The sequence below is a fragment of the Crinia signifera genome, chromosome 4 (genome assembly GCF_055691185.1).
Source record: "Crinia signifera chromosome 4, ASM5569118v1, whole genome shotgun sequence".
NCBI lineage: Eukaryota > Metazoa > Chordata > Amphibia > Anura > Myobatrachidae > Crinia > Crinia signifera.
This window is the reverse complement of record NC_139220.1, coordinates 292,192,728-292,215,125: the sequence shown is the minus strand read 5'-3', so window position 1 is coordinate 292,215,125 and position 22,398 is coordinate 292,192,728. Positions and strand designations below refer to the sequence as shown.

At 44.1% G+C, this 22,398-nt stretch overlaps 1 protein-coding gene across 4 annotated transcripts in view; it reads right to left on the bottom strand.

The window, feature by feature from the left end:
• The window catches only part of PGLS (6-phosphogluconolactonase), a 28,753-nt gene that overhangs the window by 4,923 nt on the left and 1,432 nt on the right, over positions 1-22,398 (bottom strand). For all 4 annotated transcript variants that reach the window (XM_083185035.1, XM_083185033.1, XM_083185036.1 and 1 more), the window contains exons 2-5: positions 18,794-19,055; positions 7,236-7,343; positions 5,883-5,984; positions 2,715-2,855 (exon numbers count right to left, since the gene is read on the bottom strand). In XM_083185035.1, the coding sequence (XP_083041161.1) occupies positions 2,715-2,855; positions 5,883-5,984; positions 7,236-7,343; positions 18,794-19,048 (606 nt within the window). In that variant the 5' untranslated portion in view covers positions 19,049-19,055. The remainder of the gene's footprint in view (positions 1-2,714; positions 2,856-5,882; positions 5,985-7,235; positions 7,344-18,793; positions 19,056-22,398) is intronic.

Genomic DNA, 22,398 nt, shown 5'->3' with positions numbered 1-22,398 from the left:
CAACAGCGGTGAAGGGTCCAAATCCAGTGCTGCCGCCTATTTCATTGCAGTAAACGAGTCCCAGGATGCCTCGATCAAGGTTACCCGTTTATACTGCACAGCCAGCGTGGTTGAATCCATGTTCATCCCTGTTTGTTACCTGGGTTGAAATGCTGGGTCAATCGACCAGGGTCATTTCAACTGGGAGCATTTACACTGCCTGCAATCCTGAGTTTTTGTGCGCTCCCTTGCAAAAGCCTAGGATATTTCAGGCGGCGCAAAGGGGTATAACTTGTTCCTCTAGGTCAGCAACAAATAATGCAATCTATAGTAGGGAAATAATCACTTTGTTCCTACCGGATACCCCTGCGACTTAACAAAATCTGGATCCGGTAGAAAAGGCACTTTTAAACTCAACATCCATTATACACAATTTAGTTTTGTTCACTTTTAATGATATTTTCCTGTCCTGAATGATGGGCACTGACTGAGCCTCTCCCTCCCTTTTTATATTTTTCCTTCCTCCCACATCTAGCTCCAATTTTTTTTAATGTTTAATAACCCATTAAAAAATGTCTCTTACAAACACGGCTTCCACCTTAGTGGTATTATGGTTGCTAGAGGATGCGGCTGCCATTTTGGGAATTACATAAGGTCATTTTTAATGTGGGCAGACATCACAGATCCTGGCAAGAAAATATATAGGATAAATCACTCCGCGATATATAGCTCAGCTTGCTGAGTGTCCCATTTTCATCATTGACCAGCGATGGTTGCCGATGAAAATGAGACACTCTGTCAGGGGAAGCCACTGGTCGACCAGCCACCACTGCAGGGCTGGTTGCCCTGCACGCACAGGATTTTGATCTGAAATTGCCCTGTGTGTACGAGGCTTTAGTACTTCTTAGACTGTCCAGATTACACTATATCCATAGTAAAACAAAAAGGGTGGGGGGGGGGGGGGCACTCGGCAGCTGCTGCTAATCCAAGCAGCTGCACAGAAACATGATAGTGATTCCTGTACAATAACAAAGAAAAATAACAAGAATGGCAGCACTGAAAATAAAATAAATTTTTTACAAAGTATTGAATTACCTTTACAATAATAAATTGAATTTCATGAATATCCTGAAGCACTCAGTGCATAAAACGATATATAAACATAAAAACATATTTTAAAATATGAATAAAACACAGATAAGTGCACCAACTAAATAGTCCACTAGGTCAGTAATGGCTAACCTTGACACTCCAGCTGTTGTTGAACTACACATCCCAGCATGCCCTGCCACAGTTTTACTATTTGGCTATGCTGAAACTGATGCAGGGCATGCTGGGATGTGTAGTTCAACAACAGCTGGAGTGTCAAGGTTAGCCATCACTGCCCTAGGTGATTCTAGTTAAGTCTGGACAATTTTAGCAGTAGAAAAGATTGATCATGTGAAGGAGTTTAGTTACCAACCAAGGTGGAGCAATAATGTCCAGTTAGCCGAGGGTGTGGTATGCGGTTCCGACAGTCGGTATCCCTACAGTCATTAGCCCGATGTCGGGATCCCGACTACCCGGACCCAGACAGCATGGTGAGCGCAACAAAGCCCCTTGCGGGCTCGCCACGCTGCTGGCGCGGTGGATCGCTATGCTCGCCACCTATTCTATTCTCCCTCTATGGGGGTCATGGATCCCCACGAGGGAAAATAGCGGGTGGCCGTCTGGCACCTGCCTGTTGTCGGGTAAATGACTGTAGGGATCCCGACTGCCAAGACCGCGTCCGGCACCCTTAGCCGAAGTCTCATACAATATGGTGTGGAGTTCCGGATAAACGCTTGATTAACACCCCCCCCCCATTTTGGAGATGAACGCCAAGGTGGAAAGGCTCCAAAACGCTGGTTCCTTCGATAAAATTGCCTGTGAGGACGCAGCAAAACAAGTTAGCCCCCCCAAACCTGCACCACTACTTTCCCCAGCGTGTGACATATTTGTCTAAACCAGCCCCTAGACCCAGCCAACTACTGCGCTAACCAGAAATTTGGAGTCTTTCCACCTTGGCGTTCCTCTCCAATATGGACTGAGGACACTGTTCATCAGCATTTCATCTCTCTAGTGGTCACAGTTTATCCGGAACTCCACACCATATTGTATGAGACTTCCGCTAGCTGGACATTATTGTTTCACCTTGGTTGGTAACTAAACTCCTTCACTCGCTCAATCTTTACCTGCTGCTATAACGGTACAGGAGGCACAATAGGAACAGACTAAAACAGACAAAGTGTCCGCAGCGCCGTACATAGCAAACAAAAAACAAATTACAAGGTAACGTACAGGGTGTGTTGATAAAATACAGCATAAATAGGGGTATAGCTGGTAGAACTAAAATCAGCCTCAGTTCTGAGGTAGGTGTGGAAATTGTCGAGGAGACTGAAGATGAAGTAGAGGAAGGGAAGAACAGGGCAGGAGCACTGGTGAGGTAAAGAGGTAGGGTGAGTACGTGAGGAAGGAGGGCCCTACTCATAAGAGATAACAGACTAAAAATGTATTATATTAAAGGTAATTCACTCCTTTGTATTTTATTTTCTGTTCTGCCATTCTTGTTCTTTTTCTCCTCGTATCCATCAATACTTGGCAAATGAGGACATACTGTAAAACATGAGCAATGAGATGTACAAGCAAGGTAGAACCTCTCATTACGAGTTTAGGGTCCCTCTCTATATTAAAGTACTATTTAGCAACCAACTTACTTTCAGAACTGCTGCTTTACTCTCTCCAGTTGTCACAAATACCACCGTTTTAGCTGCATTAATCACTGGGAGAGTCAGAGTGATCCGCTGGGGTGGCGGCTTGGGAGAATCACTAATAAAAGCCACAACTTGGTCTGTCACCTGTTAAGAGAGTGGAACATTAGGAGAAGCAGTGATAGGAGGAGCTAATGATGGATGTACAGTGGCGAAAAAAGGTTTTTGCCCCCTTTCTGATTTTTTTTCTTTTTTTTTGCATGTTTGACACACCTATTTCCAATGTTTTCCATCTTCAAAAAAGTTGGTTATGTTAATTAAATGCAAAATACAGTTTCATTTCCTTTATTAAGGTAAAAACCCTGTGTGAAACAGTAATTTCCCCTCTTAAGGTGCCTACATATGGAACGATATGAAGGACAATGTGGGCGTTCCTGATTGATTGGAAGGACCAATCATTCAAATCGTTCCATGCATCGTTAACGATGCACACACCCGCCGATCATAGACCAATCTTTTGTGAAGTGTATCAAATCGTTCACTGTGTACGCACGATGAACAATTTGATAAACTCGTGAACGATGTTGGATCGCTTCCGGCATCGCTCAGTGTGTATGCAACATTAGGTAACCCTATACCAGATGGCTGGAACAAAAATCAGAAGTGTAATTGACCACTTGCTCCATCATATACACCAGCATATAAACAAAGGACATTCAAACCAAGGGAGGTATTCAATTAGGCCTAAAGAAACACGAGGAGTGAAAAACACATTTTTCTTGATTTACCCATTGTTTCTATATTCTTTTTTCCTATCCAATTAGAGTCGCTCGAAAAAAATACAATTACTTCCAAAAATGCAAAGGTTCAGTGTTCTTTTTGTCTGCTGCATTTGGGGATTTGGTTTCACCTGCCACAGCTTATTGGGGTTAATTGGATAGCCCTGCTAGTGGTAAATAACGGCATATAATTGGATGTTCCCCAAAGTGGTTAAATTGAACAGATTTAACAAACTTGTCTGACTGACCGTTTTCACAGTTTTTGAGAGTATATAGTCAATTGTCATTTAGCAGATTTTTATTTTTTTTTCCAACCAGCAAACTACTTGGATGTTGGAAAAATCTTAAAGCATAACGTCAGCTAAACTCATTCAGACATTGGGGCAGATGTATCATAGCGGCGCGATAAGCGCCGCTATGATACTTCCTGCTTCGCCTCAATAGCGAGGCGAAGCAGGAAGGGACATCGACAAGATGTATTAACATCTTGTCTGCCGAAGCGGGGGAGCGTTAACTCCCCCCTCCGGCGATGTCCCTTTCTGGAGATAGCGCATCAGTTAATACTGATGCGCTATCTCCTGTCCCCCGGCCGGCCGCACTGGGCATGCGCGGGATCTCGCTGTTCACGCGAGATCACCAGCGCAGCCCAGACCTAACAGCAGGGACAGCGCTGTCCCTGCTGTTTAGATAGGGCTTCGCCAGCCCGATGCTGACCGTTCATACATTCGGCCTGCTATTATTTTGATAGCAGCGCCGATATGGACAGGGGAGCATAGCGCCCCTGTCCATTACCGCATCCCGGCTCTATCAAACATGGGGGAGAAGCGGTATCAGTGCACATAACGTGCGTTGATACCCTTCTCCCCCATAACGACGGATAATACATCTGCCCCCATTGATCCAAACTGAATTGACAATCAGGTTAAATTAGACTAGATACAATCAGGGGTAATTCCTTCCAGCCAGGGTTTAAAGTGGTCATGCAGAGGTGGGAGAACTAATTTCTCTATGCCACCTAATTCCCCCCCCCCCCTTCCCTTACCCCCATTAGGCAGGACCAGTGGTAGGGTTTTTGGAATCCCCCTACAAACAGAGTTACTGAGCAGGGACAATGCAGAGGTTAAAATTTTCCACCTCACCAGTAGAGGTGGGGGAACTCAGTTCCACCCCTTTCCCCCTCACTTTAACCCCTGCTGCCAGCTCTACTAAATCATAAACAGCACCTTTCCAGCAATGTGAATTTGGCTAAAAGGTCTCGACGTGCAGCACTGTATGCCGCGATCGACAGAAAATCCAGAGATGAGAAAATATCTTTAGGCTCTGGGACTTCAGCGCAGCGAAATGAGGGCTATCTTCTCCGAATGGAGAAAACTTGAATCTTCCCAGTGGTCTGGCTGCCTAATTCTCCCTAGAGTGTGTTGGGGACTCATACCAGAAGTCACAAAAGCCAAAACCCATACAAACATCTAAGGAACCGAAGCCACTCTCCTCTGAATGTCAGCTTTCATTATTCCACCGTAAGAATGAGTCTGGGAAAAACTGTATCCATGGAAGAGTTTCAAAGCAAAGACCACTGCTAACCAAGAGGAACCTAAAGGCCGGTATCACATTAGGAAAAACACTACTAACCCTAAAGCCATTCAGGATAATGTTTGGTGGACTAAGAAGTAAAATAACTTAACTTTTTGGAAGACATGCGTCCCCCAAAGTATCTGGCATAAATTTAACACAGCATTCAGCCATAAAACCAGTCATCCATGGTAGTGGTAGAGTGATGATGTGTAGATGCTTTGCTGCTTTAGGACCTGGGGATAAAACGAACAGAACTATGACTTCTGCGCTCTACCAGAGAAGTCTATGGGAGAATGCCTGGTCATTCGACATTAGTGAAGATTGAGCTTAATTGGGTTATACAGCAAGACAACGATCGGAAGCTCAAGAGCCATCTCTGAATGGATCAAAATAAACTAAATTATGGTTTTAAATTGGCCTATCCAAGGTTCTAACTTGAATGCAATTGAGTTGCAGTGGGAGGACCTTAAACAGACCGTTCATACTAGCAAAACCTCAAATGTGGTTGAATTAAGGTCATTCTGCAAAGAAGATGAGTGGGACAAAATTACTGCAAAAATTCAAAGATTGATCTCCCGTTATCAAAAGTGTTGGTTGCAGTTATTTCTGCTAAAGGTGACACAACCAGTTACTAAGTTTAAGGGGCGATTTATTTCTCACTTAGGTGATATGGTTGGTGGACAACTGTTGTCCTTCAATAAATTAAGTGTGGAAAATATGCAAAAATAGAAGGGGGCAAAAACGTTCACAGCACTATAGGTTATGGAGAAAGAGTGATTCACAGAGGGTAACATAAACTTGTGTGTAGTGTGCTCAAGCTCACCTCCAACAGCGGGTGGCCAGGGAACAGAGAAGCGGTGTGTCCATCTGGGCCCACTCCTAAAATCAGCATGTCAAAAGCTGGAAGTTCAGTCCCTGGAAAGATCTAAAGAGAGAACAAAATAGCGTTGCAGGACAGAGACTAAGTCAGACACAGAACTCAACATAAAAGCTGTGTTTATGTATATGTAAGGCCGAGTACACACTGGAGTACACTCAAATGTGTGCTCCTGTGCATCTTTACAACATCTTCTGTTTGGCTGTGCTACACGATCAATTAGAAGATTTTGTAAAAGATGTGGGGCACATCGTCCAGGGTGTATGGCCAACCATGTTCACTGCAGGGGGGCAGATGTAAAATGTGCAGAGAGAATTAGATTTGGGTGAGTTATTTTGTTTCTGTGCAGGGAAAATACCGACTGCTTTAGATTTACACTGCAATATACATCTCACTTTGAAGTAAACCCCACCCCAATCTAACTCTCTCTGCACAAGTTACATCTGCCCCACCTGCAGTGCACATGGTTTTGTCCATCTAAGAAGGAATTTGTCAGAAAGAGTGAACCAAAATAACCCCTATAGTCCACAGCCTCTCCTCCATGCTAACAGAACTTTGCAGAGAGTTACCTGTCGCCAGAGCTATGCAGAGCATTCAGCAGGTAAACTTAGCCTCAGCAAACATAAAGCAATACTGCAAAGAAAATTGTATTTTCCTTAGAGAGAGAGAGGGAGAGAGCAAGAGAAAGAGAGAGAGCAAGAGAGAGAGAGAGAGAGAATCTGTTTTTACTGCATTTATAAATGTACTAAAGCCTCAATGCTGGGAATCCAACGTGGAGGGTAACGCCAGCTATCATGGAGCAGAGAATAATGCCAGTGGGGCGGTACACCTGTCAAACCGTAATGCAGGTGTCCTAAGGCGAGCTCAGGGAGGACAGAAACCTCCCGTGGAGCAGAAGGGCACCACGGGAGGTTTCTGTCCTCCCTGAGCTCGCCTTAGGACACCTGCATTACGGTTTGACAGGTGTACCGCCCCAGTCAAACTCCCCACCTGCCTTACCCTATTAAAGCCTATGGGCTAAATAGATCCCACCCAGCATGGCCAGTGCACACCATAAAATGACAGCTCTTATTGGAAGATCTGTCCTTTGCAATTTTAAATATGTTAGTGCATATGTGAGGAATAGTGATGCTGTGAGGCAGGATGTACAGTGCAATGTAAGTGCATCCCTTGAAGAGAGAGAGAGACACTAAGCAAAAGAAAGAAGGAGAGGAAGTGAGAGAATAAAATCAAGAGAGGTATAGTTGGAGTATAGATAGAAATAGAGACTATAGTACAAATACAGCATTGTGTCCTCACCTTCTGTAACTTCTTGGTATAATCAGCAGCTGCATCTTCTACAGACAGAGCTGGATCAATGGTGATAAACTGCGACTCCGACAGTAGGCCAAGAGGAACAAGGTGACGCTGTGGAAGAAAGAAAAAATTAATATGAAAAATAGCTGTAACATTTCTAGAGAAGAAAAACCTAAAGATTTTCTAACCAGTTTCTCAATGTCTCATAGCTGTAGGAGAAGCTGTGGCTCTACCACCAGTGCTGTGGTTGGAACACAAGAAACAAACCAGAACCAGGGAAACCACAAACAAGAAGGATGAAGGATTACGGCCTTGTGGTTACATTATAGTGAACGCTTGTAAAAGCCCACGCCTGACACTAGAACCCTGTAATTGTGTCCAAACCTTTATGTTAAAAGACTACTCTTATGGCAAAATAAAAGTAGTTTGCCTATCAAACAAGCATTATAAACATTATAATAAATGCCAGTGTTCTGGAAAGATTATTGTTTCTTTCTTAAACTACAGTCTACATTATATGGGATATGGGGGTGAATTCAATTAGGATTGATGTTAATTGAAATCCCCCCTTGTGAGTTCAGGGTCATTAAACAAATGCAGTCCTTTAGAAAATAAAAATAAAAAAAGAGATTGTGGGCTGTATCTATCAAGCTTCAAAAATTGTGGAGATTGATAGAAAGCCAGCCAATCAGCTCCTACCAGTCATGTTACAGACTGGGATTGAAAAATGTCAGCCAGGAGCTGATTGGCTGGTAGTTTATCACTCTCCACTTTATCACTTTTTGAAGCTAGATACATCTGGCCTGGTGTATAAATTATATTAACTGAAATCAACTAAAAAATAATGGGAGAGACTGTGCCACTGATGAGAGACAAAACCCCACCTAGATCAAAGGACCCATTCATCATTCTAAATTTGCAGCTTTATCCCCGAAAACACCAGTTTTGCATGTTAACCGCAAACAATACATGTCCCCTAAATATATTTACCACAGCTGATATCTCTAATGCCTGCTACAATACCCGCCTTTCCTGCCTGCAGCCACCTCCACCATAATGATGCCAGATACACCAATTTCCAGAACATAAAGCATTCTGGAGGTTGGACACCCCCATTTACAGTTACTTATAAAGTGCAGCAGATTCCGTTGCGCTTTACAACTGATGACAACACTGAAAGAACAAAACTGGGTAAAACAGACAGACATAGAGGTTGGAGGGCCTTGCTGCAAGCTTACAGTCTAAAGGGAAATAGGAGGGAAACACAAGGACAGGCACCCGTAATAACATAGCAGTCCCACCAAGTTGCAAGTCCAGAAGGGAAGCTATATACAGTACAGTAATACATGAGTGCCTATGAGGGTTATGTGGGTGGCACCTAAATATAATAGGCTTGCCTGAAGAGGTGAGTTTTCAGGGAACGCTTGAAAGTTTGGAGGCTTGATGAGAGTCTAATTGTGCGCGGGAGGGCATTCCATGGGTTGGGAGCAGCGCAACGAAAGTCATGTAACAGTAAATGGGAGCTAAAGATGGTTTATATACGCCTTACTAATTCTACTTATCATAGTATTTGCTCACAATGTTATTTTATCTTTGATTTGTACTAAACAGCTCTGGCCCCAAACAGCCTGTTTCTATCGCGGCCGCTGAGTAACTCCTGGGCTATGCACAGACTGCACACACTGGAAAAATCATTGGATGGTGGCACCTTATACCTGATCGCTGGGCTCTGAAAATTAGCAGCTGTGCGATCAGGTCTGAATCGGGCGCAATATATGTATTGGATATGCTTACATGTCTCTATGTTCTTATCCATATCCATTGTACAGTGCTTGATTCTTTGTTCAAAATTCTTCTGAATCAATAAATATGTATTTAAAAAAAAAATATATATATATATATATATATATATATATATCTATATTTAGCTACAATACCTAAAATCAAGCAGAACCTGCAGTTTAATGTAATATCAGTAAATTGGCTTGATACATATACCCCTAAATGTAAAAACTAATGCTATATTGGGGTGGCCTTTTATTGGGAACAATGGGACAGATGTATTAAGCCTTAAAAAGAGATAAATGCAAGAGTGATAACATGAGATAAACAACCAGCCAATCAGCTCCTTCCTGACTTTTCTCAAACACAGCCTGTAACATGTCAGTTAGGATGTGATTGGCTGGACGTTTATCTCTCTTTATCACCCTTGCATTTATCTTTTGTTAAGGCTTTATACATCTGCCCCAATCTTGGCAATCAAATGTTCCGTTCGTTTATTGGGTAACTTCCCAAATTGCACAAAATGTTATGCTTTTTTTTAAGAAATACAGTTGCAGTATTATGTTGACAGCATCCGAAAGCTGCGTCTGTCATTTAAAGTAGAAGGACCATAATATTCAGGTGACTGTATGACACGGACACATGAGAGATAAATGGTAGTTTGCAATAAGACTGCAGGCTATTATAAAGCCAATGAAGAGGTCAGTGAATTGTAAATGGATGCAGTTCTCAAAATGATATCAAGAGCACTTGACGTCTGTGAAGTGCAGGCCATTCAAAGCCTATTGCACACAAATAAAGTAAGGAAAAAAATGAATGTGCAATACATGAGGCATACTAAGCGTCCAATCTCACACTGACCTATTTGTGGAAGGGGAAATGTTTACGAATACCCTCAAATGTTTCCATTTACCCAATGTACACAGACATATTTAAGTACCCCCTAGTAAAGTAGCCCCCACATTCATCCATCAATGCACCAGAACAGCTCAGGTTTTATTAATATCCATACTTGAGCACAGGTGGCTCAGATGATGCGCCACTGGCCGGGTGGCAATATTTAAAAAACAAAAAAAATATTAGTACCTCAGTCAATATAATTTTAACATGTGTGCTAAAGTATGGATATCCTTAGAACCTGGACCTTTATTTACTTAAATGTTACAAAACCCCCCATATTAATATTGGTTTGGTCTTATACTTTACCAATAAATGTAATAATATATAACCAGATTCTGAGTTAGAAGGATCTCTGTGCATGGTTGTAAACAGATGGGTTTTTATCCAGCCGGTGCGAGTTACCACATCTTTGCATACAGTAGGTCTGTCTTAGTGGTACGCCACTTTCCAAGATCAGCCTTTCAAATAAGGGGGATTTGAGACAAGAACTGGGAGGTGGCAATGCAAATGTACGGAACAGTCCTGACTTGTAGAAGCTTCATTGGCAAGGGCATAACTAGAACTTTGTGTGCCCCATAACAAAATCTTGAAAGATTTGTTATGAGGCAGGCAGAAGAAAGAGTGAGGGGAGAAAGAGAGAGAATGTTATGAAGGGAGAGAAAAAGAGGGGAGCGAGAGAATGAGAGTGACAGGTAGAGACAGTGGGCAGAAAGCAGCAAGCATGGCAAGAAGCTTACGTTGCTTGCCGCCAGTCTCCACATGCATTCCGGCATTTAGTCATTTTGTATACATGAAGAATTTGGCAAAGGATGGCTCTTGCGGTAAGAGCCGTCCTTTGCGATGATGAGACTTCTAGGTTTTGGACCCAGAGTCCTATCTGCTTATGTGTCCAGTGACCTATGCCCCGCCAGGGATGCTGGGAGGTATCCGGTTGGTGGGGATGAGATTTTCAGAGAAAGGGAGGAAAGAGAGAGGGGAAGCATGGGGAAAAAGGTGGGGAGGAGAGAGATTGAGAATAAAGAGATAGACTAGGGGCAGAGAGAAAGATAAAGAGAGGTGAGATAGAGGGGAAGTGAGAGCATGTTAAGAGAAAGGCCCTTATTCTGGTTCACTCGCATGGCAAATTCCTTCGCAAATGGACAAAACCGTGTGCACTGCAGGGGGGGCAGATGTAACATGTGCAGAGAGAGTTAGATTTTAGTGAGTTATTTTGTTTCTGTGCAGGGAAAATACTGACTGCTTTATTTTTACACTGCAATATAGATCTCACTTCAAGTGTAAAACCCCACCCAAATCTAATTCTCTGCACAATTTACTTCAGAAGGAATTTGCCTTTGCGAGTGAACCAGAATAAGGGCCAAAGTAGGATGAGGGCACAGCTCTTACAGCTGTGGCTCAGGGTGACACTGGAGAGGTTGCACCACTGTGGACAATACAGGTAGGATTAGGGTAGGCGCTCTAATATTCACAGGGGATTCTGAGAGCATTTAAAGATGTGAAGGCTGTGGTGTTACTATGCTGCCAAGTTCCCCACCCAGTGTAAGTGCTGCTTTGTACTCAGTGCACTCGCCAGTGCCAGGTCTCCTGTAGTGGACCCCGGGTCTCTTCTCTAGGGGCTGCTGGGTTGCTGGGCTCCTCATTTGCACTGTTAGAGACAGGGCTCCTGCTCCCACCGCGGCATGATGTGCCACTGCCCGGGTAGCAATATTTAAAAACAAACAAATATTGAAAAATCCCACTATAGTTACGCCACTGGTCATGGGCATGTATCAAAAGCTCCATGTTGACAGAGTATACCAGAAGGGAATACGGTTTCAGACTGATCTTTTGCAGCTAACAAGTGCCGCTGCTAATAATAGTGGGTGCGACAGCTAGCGTAAAAAGTCATTGTGCAGAACATTTCCACTTGCAGATGCACAACCCCGCGCAATAACCCTACGTATGTGCTCATTAGCATAAGGCTGTCGATCTGACTATAGTACATTTTAACCGTCCTTTTAAATGTGGCATTCGAACAAGTGCTCTAGAAGAAAAATGGCAGCAATAAAGATCATATACACAACTATACATAATATAATCCTTTTATTTCAAAGTAGACTTTCTAACATTTATTTATGCCTTAATTAGACGAAAATAGAACAGACGGCAAAACGCTGTTCCGTACCACAGGGGACTCGCTCATGTTTAGTGTCTATATTCGGTACTAATAATGTTATATTATTAATTCATGAACCTCACAGATTTGCATCATTGCTTTATTCTACTACCCCAGATGAATACAGATATATTTTGCTGACTAATGACCTACATTTGTTTTATTGGTTATCTTGCGCAGCTAATAATCTGCCATGTCTGCATCTACCAACAGGAGAGAGCTGCCACACAGCATTTGCCATTTAAAAAATTGTTAGTGTTTTTTTGTCTGACAAACCAATGTGGGATTGAGTAAAACTGGCCATACGCTTATAAGACCCTTTTGACCCGATTCATCGAGCCGAGAAATCTGGTGAAAATTGCCCAAAACATATGCGCCCAACCTCAGATTCTGTTCCAATGCGCTGTCCAATGCACACAGGATTCGGAGATCTCAAGTGCTGCACGTAAGATTTATCACATCCGGCAACGCTGGCTAGAGTCTGTGGTATCATATGCGAGGCTGCATGCTACACCTCAGATAAGTGTATGGCCAGCTTTAGACACGGACCTAATGCTGTTAAAACTACAATTCAACCAGCAGAAAATGTGATTGAATACGTAATGGTGACCAGTGGTAAGGATGCCAATGGTCAGAAGAAAATCCTGCCAGGGGCTGCATTAGTATATATATACCCTCTCCCCTTTAACACTTACCCTCCCTACCTATGCCTAATTCAACCCAGCACCAGTGTTTTAGCAACCGGTGGGGATTACTGTGCCGATATATCGATCATCGGCATCCTGATCACTTGCATGGTGACTGCATCCCGCCGACCATCGAATGACTGCATCCCGCCGACCATTGAATGATGTGGAAGGCCCACGCACATATACGTGGCCATTCAGCAGGACGTGGGTGGGCAGCTGAAATCTAGTGATGTCAGCTGCCCGCCCCCAACACCCACGTCATGGCCCGAGGTCCATGGGAACGCCTGGCATTTTCATGGGAACCCCCATGAAACTCTGGGAGTTCCCATGGGGGAGACTATCCGCCACCGCCCACACCCCCCTGTCTTGGGTGCATGCAACCGGCGAACAGTCTGTGGGACACTGCCGCACACGGATGGGACACTGCACAAGTAACATCTGCCCCACCTGCGGTGCACATGGTTTTGTCCATTTGAGAAGGAATTTGCCTCTAAGAGTGAACCAGAATAAGGCCCTGTATCTATTATACAATTATTCTAGAAGGTGCTAAATACAAAATAAATAGATTCTGACTGGTTGCCCATAGCAACATCCCATGTGAAAAAGACCTCCCATCTTATCAAATTTTCCCCTAGGAGTGCCTGTGAATAAAGGGGTTTTGCATGCATTTCCTCCTACAAGCCAGGAAATAGGGTGAGAAGTTTAAAAGGGCACCTAGAGCCCTATCCTTCTTTGACATGAGTTGAGCCCTGAGAAGCTAAGCTGATAATGTGCGCTCACCAGAGAACACCTCTGCACTGTATCATTATGGGAAAATGTCCCTTATACCGGCTCCAGTTCACTCAGGCTTACCCTTATATGAATGAAGAGAGTCTCTTTCAAATGTTGCAGCTAATTAGCGATTATGGTCTGGTGATAACCAGACAATAATAATCCACAATGCAGTAATATCAGTAGAGCTGATGTATGGAGGAGAGCACTAAACATGCACAATCTCATCCAGTCTGGCATACACGTGGGGGTCATCAGACTAGATTGCAGAAAGCGTTCGGAACATCAGAGATTGTACAAATCTCCCCATCCATGTCTCAATAAACATAAAGCTCGCCTTGTCGGATTTTGCCGTTTAGTTTTTAAAATGGTACAGTATGCCTTGTTGGTCTATTCCAACACATTTTAGGGTTTTCATTTATTTACAGTTTCTACAAAAGCAAACAAGTACCGTCCTTTCCAGGTGAAGAATCGATTATGAAAAACTATGTTATTTAAAAAGACTGCGAAGGTGGATCAATTTGAAAGCGAGAACCTGGCATATTCTATCCTCGGGTAGACATGTTTGGTGTTTTAGGAGACATATGCAAACTAATGCTATTTTCAGGACATTCAAGCAATATTTTTGGGGGTGGGAGTGGGGGAGGGTATTGACATTGGAATGAGACCAACACAAAATGTGCCACAATAGGCGCAGCAGATGTGTGTTTCAGAGCTTCTTACTTTTTAGCATAATAGAAGAGCTATCAGTACGGGATGCAGTTTAAATCCCGACCGCCGAAATCCCAACACTTTCTCCCTCCGTAGGTGTCCACGACACCCACAGAGGGAGAATAAATTAGTGTGCCGAGTGTAGCGAGGCACTGGGCCCGCTGCGTGGCTAGCACAGCGAGCCCGCAATGGGGGCGATCCACGTCCCCCCCTTGTCGGGATTTCGAACGCCGGGATTCCGACCGCCGGGATTTCATATCAATCCCATCAGTACATCACTGTGTAGTATACGGTTAGTAAGGGTGTGGTATCACTGTGTAGTATACATCAGGTAAGGGTGTGGTATCACTGTGCAGTATATGGCAGGTAAGCTGTGGTATCACTGTGCAGTATACATCAGGTAAGTGTGTGGTATCACTGTGCAGTATATGGCAGGTAAGCTGTGGTATCACTGTGCAGTATACATCAGGTAAGGGTGTGGTATCACTGTGCAGTATACATCAGGTAAGGGTGTGGTATCACTGTGCAGTATACATCAGGTAAGGGTGTGGTATCACTGTGCAGTATACATCAGGTAAGGGTGTGGTATCACTGTGCAGTATACATCAGGTAAGGGTGTGGTATCACTGTGCAGTATACGGCAGGTAAGGGTGTGGTATCACTGTGCAGTATATTGTTGGTAAGGGTTATCACTATGCAGTATACAGACGGTAATAGTGGGGTATCACTGTGCAGTATACGTAGTGTTTATTCTAGCACTCGCCATCTTTGAAAACCCATGCAGTTCCTGTTCCCTGCCTGGGGTGTCGCTGTCTGCTGTGGTGTTCCTAGCACAGGTCTGGTTTGCATATCAGTGCTGATATACACACCACACTGTGCTAGAAGCACTACAGCAGACAGCGACACCCCAGGCAGGGAAGAGGAACTGCATGGGTTTTCAAAGATGGCGAGTGCTAGAATGAACACTATATACGGCTGGTAAGGGTGGGTTATTACTGTGCAGTATACGACAGGTAAGGGTGGGGTATCACTGTACAGTATACGGCTGGTAAGGGTGGGGTATCACTGTGCAGTATACAGCCGGTAAGGGTGGGGTATCACTGTGCAGTATGCGGCCGGTAAGGGTGGGGTATCACTGTGCAGTATGCGGCCGGTAAGGGTGGGGTATCATTGTGCAGTATACAGCCGGTAAGGGTGGGGTATCACTGTGCAGTATACAGCCGATAAGGGTGGGGTATCACTGTGCAGTATACAGCCGATAAGGGTGGGGTATCACTGTGCAGTATACAGCCGGTAAGGGTGGGGTATCACTGTGCAGTATACAGCCGGTAAGGGTGGGGTATCACTGTGCAGTATGCGGCCGGTAAGAGTGGGGTATCACTGTGCAGTATGCGGCTGGTAAGGGTGGGGTATCACTGTGCAGTATGCGGCTGGTAAGGGTGGGGTGCAGAAATATGAAAGGCGCTAGCAAAACAAAACATTTTACTGTTAATGGCGAGTGTTTTAAAATTAATAATTTTATAACGTTACATTAAAAAAATGTCATTTATCTTTTAGAATGTAAGTGTGGTCTTTTTTATGTGGGGAAAAATGAAACAGAATTTGAAAATAAGATTAGCAGAGCATATTTATAACATACGAAAGGGCCTGCTAACCCACACATTTTCGTCCCACTTTAAAAACACCCACAATTGTAGAGAATGTGAGATCAAATCCTTCTGTGGTACAGATCTTGTGTCCTCAACCTGGCGTAATAAAAACACTGAAACTCTGTTAGCCCAAACAGAGATGAAGTGGATCTTCAAATTACAAACTTTAGTACCCAAAGGCTTAAATGGGGAATTTGAGTTAAAGTGGTTTTTATGAGTGTATATTTTAAAAGAAAAAAACTGTTTTTTTTTTTTTTAAATTGCCTTTTAAAAAAACTGCTTTTAAATTCAATATTATGTCTGTTAACTGCTGCTTTCTTTCTTTTATTGTATATAAACGGACTTTGATTATGGACTTATGGACGCTTATGATTACATTCAACAAAAAGAAAATAACTGGATGAAAAGTTAGAAGAAACAATGCCAACGGAAATATATTTTCCTCTATTGAAATGTATATAAAAATGTCCTGTTTTGAAAAGTGTAAAGTATCGTTTCCGGGTTGTGAATTGATGGAACGCAGATGGCACGCAAGTGTAGCTGCGCACCATAACATCCGGTTTGACTAGAGCGGAGCCTTCCAGAGGATCTAACGTGTGGAGCCATATGACACGCAAAGGACGGCCCCACGTATATCCAGCCGGAAGAATGACGCACCTCCGCTTTCGGCAAAAGCCGGGACCGGAAGTATAGGTATTCGCGGTGTATTTCCGCGCTTTTCTGCCAAATTACCTGCCTATTTATACCCCTCCTACAGAGGGATCAGTCATGCTTCTGATGAAGGACTCTGTGTAGTTCGAAATGCATAGAGCTGACTGATTCCTGGCAGTAAGAGAAGAAACTTTTTGTACAACCGCACAATCGCACTTTCTATGGATCCAAGCCATCCTGCACCTGCACTTTATGACAGTGGAGAATCCGTAAATCCCTGGTTGAGTGGTCGAGGACGCCGGATGGTGAGACCCTGAATTTGGTGCATTGTGATCACTGTCATTATCACCAATTGGGTGTTATATGCTTTTTTCAATATGTGTAATGTGAGTGCAATGTATAAATAAATCCTTTTCCCCTGAACTGAAGGTGTTGCACTATTGGATATCTTTTCTATTCCAGAAAGAGTTATAAGAGTCTCTGTAAATACAGAAAGAAATTCTTATCCATTCTGGTTTCAGGAGTAATTGGACATTTAAGGACATTTACCTTATATATGTGTAAGTGTCACTCTGAGCACTTGGGTTAAGCGCATGAAACACTATAACAATTGTTGTTGGATGTATTTTGTGTGGAAGAGCATCGTCAGACCCCTTCTAAATGATAGTGTTGGCTGCTGAAAACTTTCCATCTAGTGCATTTTGTAAAAAAAACAAAAACATTTCTTTACCATGGTAAGGGTGGGGTATTACTGTGCAGTATACGGCTGGTAAGGGTGGGGTATTACTGTGCAGTATACGGCTGGTAAGGGTGGGGTATCACTGTGCAGTATGCGGCTGGTAAGGGTGTGGTATCACTGTGCAGTATGCAGCCAATAAGGGTGGGTTATCACTGTGCAGTATGCAGCCAGTAAGGGTGGGGTATCACTGTGCAGTATGCAGCCAGTAAGGGTGGGATATCACTGTGCAGTATACGGCTGGTACGGGTGGGGTATCACTGTGCAGTATGCAGCCAGTAAGGGTGGGGTATCACTGTGCAGTATGCGGCCGGTAAGGGTGGGGTATCACTGTGCAGTATGCGGCTGGTAGGGGTGGGGTATCACTGTGCAGTATACGGCTGGTAAGGGTGGGGTATCACTGTGCAGTATACGGCCGATAAGAGTGGGGTATCACTGTGCAGTATGCGGCTGGTAAGGGTGTGGTATCACTGTGCAGTATGCAGCCGATAAGGGTGGGTTATCACTGTGCAGTATACATCAGGTAAGGGTGGGGTATCACTGTGCAGTATGCAGCCGGTAAGGGTGGGGTATCACTGTGCAGTATACGGCCGATAAGGGTGGGTTATCACTATGCAGTATGCAGCCGGTAAGGGTGGGGTATCACTGTGCAGTATGCAGCCGGTAAGGGTGGGGTATCACTGTGCAGTATACGGCCGATAAGAGTGGGGTATCACTGTGCAGTATGCGGCCGGTAAGGGTGGGGTATCACTGTGCAGTATGCGGCCGGTAAGGGTGGGGTATCACTGTGCAGTATGCAGCCGGTAAGGGTGGGGTATCACTGTGAAGTATACGGCTGGTAAGGGTGGGGTATTACTGTGCAGTATGGGGCTGGTAAGGGTGGGGTATCACTGTGCAGTATGCGGCCGGTAAGGGTGGGGTATCACTGTGCAGTATGCGGCCGGTAAGGGTGGGGTATCACTGTGCAGTATGCAGCCGGTAAGGGTGGGGTATCACTGTGCAGTATGCAGCCGGTAAGGGTGGGGTATCACTGTGCAGTATTCGGCTGGTAAGGGTGGGGTATCACTGTACAGTATGCAGCAGGTAAGTGTGGGGTATCACTATGCAGTGTACAGTCGGTAAGGGTGGGGTATCACTGTACAGTATACGGCCGTTAAGGGTGGGCTATCACTGTGCAGTATGCGGCAGGTAAGGCTGTGGTATCACTGTGCAGTATTCGGATGGTAAGGAATCACGGTGCAGTATGTAGCTGGTAAGTGTGGGTTATCATTGTGCTGTGAGCGGTATTTCATTTCTGCAGTAGACTGATGGCATTGTTGGGTTTTTCTGCAATATGGAAAAATAATTGGAAATGGGGGGGATCAGTGGCATGCATGTAAGTCAGTTCTATTTTATTCATTTATCAAATAATTCTGTCTTCAGAAGCTTTATCATTACAAAACAGCAGCTTCTGTTAGTAAATATGTTTGGAACATAACAAAACGCTGTCGAATATTGGCATCATTACTGCAACTCACCTGGTACTCTCCAAACGTACTCTCTGGGTCAGTAAATGGGACCAGCCGTTCATCGCACATAGCTATTTTCCACCCTTCTGTATTGAGCCCTGCAGTTTTAGGTAATTCCCGGCTTAGCAGCTGCACCAAGCTTCCGCCTGATAAGCCCAGATGGAAGCTATTTTTGCCCTTTGATTCATGTACCAGGAGCTGTGATAGAGAGAGAGCAAGCTCTGCTGGCGAGGGGAACACGCGGATCTGACGGCTGGAGGACATCACAGAGCTGGAAAGAAAAAGCACAAAAATAAAAGATTGCTACTTTTAGTGTAAGCAAATAATAGGTGTGTAATAATATGTACACAGTATATGTAAATAATGTCCCTGACAAAGAATCAGTAGGGAGACATTTATACAGTGCATTAGAAGTTCCTCTCAATGCGGTGCTTGCAGCTATGCGATTAGGTAACAGATAGCAAACAGCCTTTATGATTCTCTAGACTATAATCTGTTTTTCTGATGTACCCTGTTCCAGATAAAAGGACACCAGGGCACTAATAAAACACAGTTTAATACTCTCCTGTTCTAAAATATCCCCCTCTCCAATCACTCCTGCCACTGAGCTGGACAACACTGACTAGCTCTACGGGGAAAGGACTATGGGACAAATGTAATAAGCCTTAACAAGTGATAAAGCAGAGAGTGATAAAGTACCAACCAATCCCTTCCTACTAGATTGTAAGCTCCTCCGAGTAGGGCCCTCTTCCCTCCTGTTGTCAAAGCCCACTTCTCTTCACATTTCACTCACAGCTCTCCTATACTCCAACACTCAGTGACCATCTTCATACTCATCTCCATCATTGGCCTCAAGCCTCTAGTTGTATGTTGATTGAGTCCTCACTACTTACATTTAAGCTGTAATGTGTATTGATCTGTGGTGCTCTTTATTTGTACTGTATTTTTGTTATTTATTCTATGTTATGCCAAGCTTTGTCTCCCTGTATTGTTCCTTTAAACAGCGCTGCGAAACACTTGTGGTGCCTTATAAATAAAATAATAATAATAATAATAACCAATCAGCTCCTGTCATTTCTCAAACACAGCCTGTAACATGGCAGTTAGGAGATGATTGGCTTGTACTTTATCTCTTTTGGCGAGAAGTTCTAAGCCTTAAAAAGTGATAAAATGGGGAGTGATAAAGCACCAACCAAACATCTGCTACCTGTCATTTTCAAACCCATGACATGGCAGTAAGGAGTTGATTGGCGGGCAGTTTATCACTCTCTATTTTATCACTTGTTAAGGCGCAATACATTTGGTCATATATTTCTCCATACTGAGAAGTTCTGCCTGCTCGGGAAATGGGGCTGACATCACATGACCTCAGCGCCCTGCCCCATTTTGGCCATCTCCGTGCAGGATAAAAGTAAGTATAGACTTATTTTATCTGCGAAGGGAGGAAAAAAATCATAAGATGGTGAGCAACCATCCAATGATTTTTCCTCTGTGCGGATGCATGTGAGCGGATGATGTAAGCATAAACATCCGCTCATTTGGATGGGGTGCATTAGGCAGATTTTTTACATGTGGAGAGCAGGGCTATTTTTAAATAGTATTATCCAGATTCTGGGACAGATGCACTAAGCTTCAAAAGTGATAAAATGGAGAGTGATAAACAGCCAGCCAATCAGCTCCTGCCTGACAGTTTTCAAACACAGTCTGTGACATGGCAGGTAGGAGCTGATTGGTTGGTTGTTTATCACTCTCCATTTTATCACGTTTGAAGCTTAGTGCAACTGGCCCTTTGTTTAATAATATTACAATGTACTGCATAAATAAGTATTGGAGGGTGATGCTTACACTCGTGGCTACAAGCATAGATTTGGCCTAGGCTGAACCACGATTCCAGCCCTCTGTCAGTGAATTGTTGGCAGAACACTGGCGTAACTATAGCACCGCAGCCCCCGCCACTGCGGGGGGGGCGCTGTGCATATGGGGGCGCCGGTGCTATAGTTACACCTCCCCCCAATCCCCCGCAGGCTTACCTATTTCGCTGGTCCCGGCGGCTCCGTTCTTCTGCTGAGGACCACCACAAAATGGCCGCCCCCATATAGCACACAGTTCTCTGAAACTGTCTGCTGTATGGGGGCGGCCATTTTGTGGTGGTCCTCAGCAGAAGAACGGAGCCGTCGGGACCAGCGCGAAAGGTAAGGCTGCAGGGGATTGGGGGGTTTGAATGGGCGGCGGGGGGCGCCCAAGACGTAGCTATGCCGCTGTGGCAGAAGATGGAGAGCTCACGCTTCAGCAACTCTGGTGAGGACACATTCAGGGGTAGATGTATGAAGCAGTGAAAAGGGAGGAGAAATTATAAAGTGTCTGGTACTTTATCACCGGCCAATCAGCTCCAAACTGTCCCTTTTTAAACCCAGCCTGCAATTTAACAGTCAGGAGCTGATTGGTCGGGTGATAAAGTACCAGGCACTTTATCACTTCACCTCCCTTGTCACTGCTTCATACATCTACCCCTCAGTCTCCAGGGGCAACTATGTAAGACATGTTATTGTTATTAGCCTCTCCCTTCTATATTCTAAGTACATAAACAAAATAGTATCAATTAATGCGGCAATGCATAGAAACCAATGATATTGTCTCTCTCTAATTGGGTCTGGGATATGGAAAAATATATTCATTCTGGGAACTAACTGATTTAGCTGGGTCCCTGCAATAGACATGGATGCTCCCAGACAATACTATCTATAGGTTGGGAGTGGCTCTCAGAGGAAAACAGTTTCCTAGGTAACCAGATCAAACACCACAGGAGTCCTCTGTGGCTCTGAGCCATTAACTTTATACTTGTTATGGCTGTGTGAATCCTGATAGCTGGAGACCATTCTATTCCTCAGGGTACAGTTGATTTTCAGGAAGGATGGAAACAAAGAAAAGCATTTAATGATGGATCAACACTTTAAAAGCCACTGAACCTAAAAATTGAGTAAAACAATATCTACACAGTACTGTTCGCAACCATGTAAACAGTCCTCAACACTAGAGGTACATACTAATAAGCCCATCACAGTACACACAATGGGGGAAATTTACTAAGATGGAGTTATTTTTCAGATGGGCAACCAATCATACTATCTATTACCTTCTAAAAAGGTGCTAAATAAATAAGTAGGTTCTGTTTGGTTCCCCATAGCAACATCTCATGTGAAATAGAACTCAGATTTTAGACCTGAGGGTCTTCTATTGTTGTAGAACAAGAAGTCCAAAAATATACGGTCAACCAAAGACTGGAACAAGAATTCCAGGGAGGGTATGCTGGGAGATGTAGTTGCCCAAGTCTGATTTAATATATTGATTTGCCTATACCAGTCCTGTACTTACTACTTATACCCCTTTCACACCGCCTATCTGCCAATTACCTGGCATTTTTTGCGTGCCGGGTCATTTTGCCGGGTGCAGTCTGACCCCAATTCACACCATCAGCAAATTACCAGGTTAAAGCTTTTTAACCCAGGAATTTTGCTGAATAACGCGGGTTCTTTGGTGTGAAAGGGTCAATCCAGGTCTTAAATTCCGGGTCGCCGACCCTGCTCTTGACCAGGGTCAGGTTGAAAAGCTTTAAC